This window comes from Nerophis lumbriciformis, linkage group LG12 (assembly GCF_033978685.3).
Source record: "Nerophis lumbriciformis linkage group LG12, RoL_Nlum_v2.1, whole genome shotgun sequence".
Taxonomy (NCBI): Eukaryota; Metazoa; Chordata; class Actinopteri; order Syngnathiformes; family Syngnathidae; genus Nerophis; species Nerophis lumbriciformis.
Window position 1 is genome coordinate 9,012,483 of NC_084559.2, and position 6,773 is coordinate 9,019,255.

Below are 6,773 nucleotides of genomic sequence, written 5' to 3' on the forward strand. Positions count from 1 at the left end.
TTTGACATTGTTTATAGGGTTAGGCGCAATAAGTGTTCAACTTCAGCCTGAACCCTTTCAGTCTGCAACATTTTCAATTTATGAATGTACAACTGTTTGTTTATTTTGTTGACCACTAATAATCAAACTAATAAACTAATATTGTTCATTTTTAAAAAAAATGTTTTTCTTTTCTTTTTTATAGATGGCTGTGATGATAATAAAATTAGGGATTTCTAATCACTGCTATGTTGGAATTCTTATTAATATATTTGTACTGTTGTTGATATTATTCATTTTTGTTTTGTGTCATGTCTGTGTGTGCTCTCAATTACTCTGTTGATTGTTATTCTGACTGTTGCTGAAATTGGAATTGTATTATTATTGTATATTATTTTGTTGGATTGATTAATAAAAAATTTAAAAAAATAATAATAATTGCGCATGTGTACCTAATGTAGTGACCGGTTGAATCTACATACTGTTTATGAAGTTTATTTTCAAACGTGTCTGGAGAAAATAAGAGGTGACGACTTAAAATATATTTATTTACTCGATTGCATCACAGAAAGTCTCACAAACAAATCAAATGTTCAAACAAACATTTTACAAAGTGATCACTGCAGACACGAGCGGTCTGATTGTATTCCACAAGATGTTGACAGTGATATTTTTAAGAGTCATTTCCTTCAACGCACTTTTGTCTTTTCCCTGACTTTATTACCATTATGAGCAACTACTTTCGGGCTCTTTCCTATCTCTCTGTTTGAATGACTGCAACACCCGAGAACAGAACAGCAATACAGCATTTTCTGCTCAAACTCTACACTTAATGCTACTTTTAAGCTGCTTGACCATCGTGTGAGTTAAGCCTCAAGAAGAAAAACGGGTGTGACGTCATTTGCATTAATAGTATGCTAGTATTTATATGTGATGTAAAAAGAACATTATTCAAATGTGGCTAAGAGTAAGACGCAGTGTCATTTCAAACTTATTTTTGATCAAATATAAGACAGACTTGTTTTGAAATATCTCTGACATTTGTATTCATTGGGTACCGTATTTTTCGGATTATAAGTCACTCCGGAGTATAAATCGCACCGGCACTTTCCTGGCCCGCCTGCAGTCCAGACTTGTCTCCCATCGAAAATGTGTGGCGCATTATGAAGCGTAAAATACGACAGCGGAGACCCCGGACTGTTGAACGACTGAAGCTCTACATAAAACAAGAATGGGAAAGAATTCCACTTTCAAAGCTTCAACAATTAGTTTCCTCAGTTCCCAATCGTTTATTGAGTGTTGTTAAAAGAAAAGGCCATGTAACAGAGTGGTGAACATGCCCTTTCCCAACTACTTTGGCACGTGTTTCAGCCATGAAATTCTAAGTTAATTATTATTTGCAAAAAAAAAATAAAGTTTATCAGTTTGAACATCAAATATGTTGTCTTTGTAGCATATTCAACTGAATATGGCTTGAAAAGGATTTGCAAATCATTGTATTCCGTTTATATTTACATCTAACACAATTTCCCAACTCATATGGAAACGGGGTTTGTACAATTCGTGTTTGCAGTTGTTTTTATGATGTGAAGTATATTTTGTCTCATTATTTGGTTTTACCCTATTTACCCGTTTTTAATCATATTTATTTTTATATTGGTTTTATATGTATTTGTATTTTGTTTTTATTCAGTCATTGGTGGAGCTAAGGATAATATTTGAATATTGTGTTTAATATTGTTGTGCAGCACTTTGGAAACATTTTTCTTGTTTAAATGTGCTCTATAAATAAAGTGGATTGGATGAAGTTTCGGGTGCAACTTTACTTTCTTTCTATTTACTGTTTTAATTGGTTTTACCCTATTTACAAGCCACATTCAGCACATGTTACAACAGCGTGGCTTCTTAAAAAAAGTGCGGGCACTTTCCTTGGCCCGCCTGCAGTCCAGACTTGTCTCCCATCGAAAATGTGTGGCGCATTATGAAGCGTAAAATACGACAGCGGAGACCCCGGACTGTTGAACGACTGAAGCTCTACATAAAACAAGAATGGGAAAGAATTCCACTTTCAAAGCTTCAACAATTAGTTTCCTCAGTTCCCAATCGTTTATTGAGTGTTGTTAAAAGGAAAGGCGATGTAACAGAGTGGTGAACATGCCCTTTCCCAACTACTTTGGCACGTGTTGCAGCCATGAAATTCTAAGTTAATTATTATTTGCAAAAAAAAAATAAAGTTTATGAGTTTGAACATCAAATATGTTGTCTTTGTAGTGCATTCAACTGAATATGGGTTGAAAAGGATTTGCAAATCATTGTATTTCGGTGGAGGGAATACTTCGAAGACCTCCTCAATCCCACCAACACGTCTTCCTATGAGGAAGCAGTGCCTGGGGAGTCTGTGGTGGGCTCTCCTATTTCTGGGGATGAGGTTGCTGAGGTAGTTAAAAAGCTCCTCGGTGGCAAGGCCCCAGGGGTAGATGAGATCCGCCCGGAGTTCCTTAAGGCTCTGGATGCTGTGGGGCTGTCTTGGTTGACAAGACTCTGCAGCATCGCGTGGACATCGGGGGCGGTACCTCTGGATTGGCAGACCGGGGTGGTGGTTCCTCTCTTTAAGAAGGGGAACCGGAGGGTGTGTTCCAACTATCGTGGGATCACACTCCTCAGCCTTCCCGGTAAGGTCTATTCAGGTGTACTGGAGAGGAGGCTACCCCGGATAGTCGAACCTCGGATTCAGGAGGAACAGTGTGGTTTTCGTCCTGGTCGTGGAACTGTGGACCAGCTCTATACTCTCGGCAGGGTCCTTGAGGGTGCATGGGAGTTTGCCCAACCAGTCTACATGTGCTTTGTGGACTTGGAGAAGGCATTCGACCGTGTCCCTCGGGAAGTCCTGTGGGGAGTGCTCAGAGAGTATGGGGTAACGGACTGTCTGATTGTGGCGGTCCGCTCCCTGTATGCTCGGTGCCAGAGCTTGGTCCGCATTGCCGGCAGTAAGTCGGACACGTTTCCAGTGAGGGTTGGACTCCGCCAAGGCTGCCCTTTGTCACCCATTCTGTTCATAACTTTTATGGACAGAATTTCTAGGCGCAGTCAAGGCGTTGAGGGGATCTGGTTTGATGGCTGCAGGATTAGGTCTCTGCTTTTTGCAGATGATGTGGTCCTGATGGCTTCATCTGGCCAGGATCTTCAGCTCTCACTGGATCGGCTTGCAGCTGAGTGTGAAGCGACTGGGATGAGAATCAGCACCTCCAAGTCCGAGTCCATGGTTCTCGCCCGGAAAAGGGTGGAGTGCCATCTCCGGGTTGGGGAGGAGATCTTGCCCCAAGTGGAGGAGTTCAAGTACCTCGGAGTTCTTGTTCACGAGTGAGGGAAGAGTGGATCGTGAGATCGACAGGCGGATCGGTGCGGCGTCTTCAGTAATGCGGACGCTGTATCGATCCGTTGTGGTGAAGAAGGAGCTGAGCCGGAAGACAAAGCTCTCAATTTACCGGTCGATCTACGTTCCCATCCTCACCTATGGTCATGAGCTTTGGGTTATGACTGAAAGGACAAGATCACGGGTACAAGCGGCCCAAATGAGTTTCCTCCGCCGGGTGGCGGGGCTCTCCCTTAGAGATAGGGTGAGAAGCTCTGCCATCCGGGGGGAGCTCAAAGTAAAGCCGCTGCTCCTCCACATGGAGAGGAGCCAGATGAGGTGGTTCGGGCATCTGGTCAGGATGCCACCCGAACGCCTCCCTAGGGAGGTGTTTCGGGCACGTCCGACCGGTAGGAGGCCGCGGGGAAGACCCAGGACACGTTGGGAAGACTATGTCTCCCGGCTGGCCTGGGAACGCCTCGGGGTCCCACAGGAAGAGCTGGGCGAAGTGGCCGGGGAGAGGGAAGTCTGGGCTTCCCTGCTTAGGCTGCTGCCCCCGCGACCCGACCTCGGATAAGCGGAAGAAGATGGATGGATGGATGGATGGATGATGTATTCCGTTTATATTTACATCTAACACAATTTCCTAACTCATATGGAAACGGGGTTTGTACAATTCGTGTTTGCAGTTGTTTTTATGATGTGAAGTATATTTTGTCTCATTATTTGGTTTTACCCTATTTATCCGTTTTTAATCATATTTATTTTTATATTGGTTTTATATGTATTTGCATTTTGTTTTTATTCAGTCATTGGTGGAGCTAAGCAGGGCCGGCCCGTGGCATAGGCCCCCCCCGCACGGTGCGCCCCCTCCCTTCCCGTATCATGACTCTTTTTGGACGTCACCACATCAAAAAATCAACACAAGATGTCAAAACGGCCAAAACTGTCAGGTGCCCAGGGAAGAAAAAAGAGAAAAGAAGAGGAGTAGAAACGAGAAAAGACAGAGTTAGCAGGTAGGTAACGTTAGCCTACATGAAATTATTTGTCTGTTACAGAATGTGATAGTAACCTGGCTTTTTAGCATTAAGCTAATGTTACATGATTCGGCAATTGCCAATCAATAAATAGCTAGTTCTGTTTTAACGTCGGGTTAATATTGTGGAGGGGGCTAAATTGTTATGGAAAATAATAATGTAACGTTAGGTAATTACAGTACTCCCACCTTACATTCCTCAGGGACATTTGTATTAGATCTTTTAAGCAGGTGTTTTTTGTTTACATTGTTATAGCCTTCTGGTTAGCTAATGTTTGCCCTGCAGGTAATAGTCACTTTTCCACCCCTTTATATATTAGGTATAGTTGTAAGTAAAAAAAAAAGAAGGTCAAAGACAAAGCTATTCGGTTTCTTGTGAGTATATACACTTCACTGCCGATGTGGGGGGGCGCCACCTAAAATCTTGCCTAGGGCGCCAGATTGGTTAGGGCCGGGCCTGGAGCTAAGGATAATATTTGAATATTGTTTTTAATATTGTTGTGCAGCACTTTGGAAACATTTTTCTTGTTTAAATGTGCTCTATAAATAAAGTGGATTGGATTGGATGAAGTTTCGGGTGCAACTTTACTTTCTTCCTGCACCACCTTACTTTTAAGAGGGCGCCTCGCTCGGTGCACAAAAGCGGGGCAAAAAGAAAGCAGCGCGCTCTCCTTATTCCAACACCGTGCCCAACACGCCGCCATTACCACTCCCATCGCCGAGGGGAGGCGGGGGGGGGGGGGGGGGGGGGGGGGCATCGGTCCCTATGACGACTGGCGGGCCACATTGTTCCCCGGACTGGCCCGCATTCATCACTGACGCACACATGCTCCATTAAAACAACCCAAGTTGGGCTTTGGGCAAGGCGCGGGACTATCTCTTTAACGTTCTCACGAGGACTTTATTCTGTTACGTCTTTAATGCTCTCAGGTTCAAGTTTTTATTTGGAGAAGAAAGAGCAGAAAAAAAACTTCCCTCTTCCTCGACAAAGAGTGACGTCACAGTTGTTTTTATGCAAATTGGAGGGTCTCTCCGTCACTTTAGCATGCAAAATAGCCAAATGTGAGTATTAACCATTCTAGGACAATAGGAGAAAATCCACCAATCAACAGAGAACTCACTGTTTTGGAGTCCAACTCATGCCGGGTTTGGGCCAAAACTTTATCCACGCCTGCCTGGTCCACGAAGGTGACAAATCCGAAGCCTCTGCAGACATTAGGGAGGAGGAGGACGGGGACGGTATTAATTGCAGCCAAAACTATGTTGACACGTAATGATATTTTACGAGGACAGATAAACTTTCAAGCTCACCTCGAGCGCTTAGTAACCGGATCTCGCATCACCATACACTCCTTCACCTCGCCGTACTTGCAGAAGTAATCTTTCAGACCCTCTGGGAGGCGAAGCAGGGCGCACGTTAGATCACAGGCACAGAAATATTGCACTAAAGTCACTTTTTCATTAACTTTAATAAATCATTATGAGTCAGTCCTAAAAAAAACACACTTTTTCTCTGGGAGTTGTGAATGGGAGCATTCATTCTAAAAAAAGAGGCTATACCTTGCGTGGTTTGCCAGCTGAGTCCACCTATGAACATTTTGCTGTGAAAAGAAGGAGAATATTCATATTTGCAGTGAGTTGAACGTGTGTGTGTGTGTGTGTGTGTGTGTGTGTGTGTGTGTGTGTGTGTGTGTGTGTGTGTGTGTGTGTGTAGCACAAACAAACAAAGTTGTTGATGAAACAGGAGGTGCACGATCAGTGACATGAAGGCTCCCAGTGTGGAGGAGGTGGAGAATGCCGGGCTTGTTCCTCAAAACTGGGAGAGGAGGAAAAAAAAGTTGTGTTTTTTTTTGTACTTACCAAGGGTCGTGAGGGGAGTCCGTAGTGGACAAGCTGCTCTGGCTCCCTTCCGTATCCATTCCGTGTCCCGGCCCTATGGGTGGGTGTGTGTGTGTGTGTGTGTGTGTGTGCTAGTCGGTGAACAGGCGGACAGTGAGTGAGAGGTTTGGCCCAGGGTGTCACAGAGGGGAGCTGGGCCAGACTCCACCTCTTCCTCCTCCTCCTCCTCCTCACTGCTGTCTCTCCTCCATCCCACCACCAAGGGACGCAGCACCACCATCAGTCCGAGCGCCACTTCTGGGGGCAAACCTTTAAAAATAAAATAAAATAAGAGCATATATGATCTTCTACACTTCTATGCAGGGCCGGCCCGTGGCATAGGCCGTATAGGCAAATGCTAAGGGCGCCGTCCATCAGGGGGCGCCACGCCAGTGCCACAAATGTTGGAGAAAAAAAAAAAAAAAAAGTTGGTACTATTATTTCTAAATACAAAAAATAATCCCACATTAATTAAAATGCAAAGTAAAGCCTATATAATAGAAATATTATTTGTTACAACATTACGCC

At 44.1% G+C, this 6,773-nt stretch overlaps 1 protein-coding gene across 2 annotated transcripts in view; it reads right to left on the bottom strand.

The window, feature by feature from the left end:
* The window catches only part of LOC133622994 (RNA-binding protein Musashi homolog 1), an 89,709-nt gene extending 83,217 nt beyond the window's left edge, over nt 1–6,492 (bottom strand). Inside the window, exons 1-4 of one of the 2 annotated variants that reach the window (XM_072914292.1) lie at nt 6,228–6,492; nt 5,928–5,968; nt 5,679–5,760; nt 5,489–5,573 (exon numbers count right to left, since the gene is read on the bottom strand). In XM_072914292.1, the coding sequence (XP_072770393.1) occupies nt 5,489–5,573; nt 5,679–5,760; nt 5,928–5,968; nt 6,228–6,286 (267 nt within the window). In that variant the 5' untranslated portion in view covers nt 6,287–6,492. The remainder of the gene's footprint in view (nt 1–5,488; nt 5,574–5,678; nt 5,761–5,927; nt 5,969–6,227) is intronic. The other variant, XM_072914291.1, reaches the window with a different exon arrangement.
* Between the last annotated feature and the right edge of the window lie 281 nt (nt 6,493–6,773).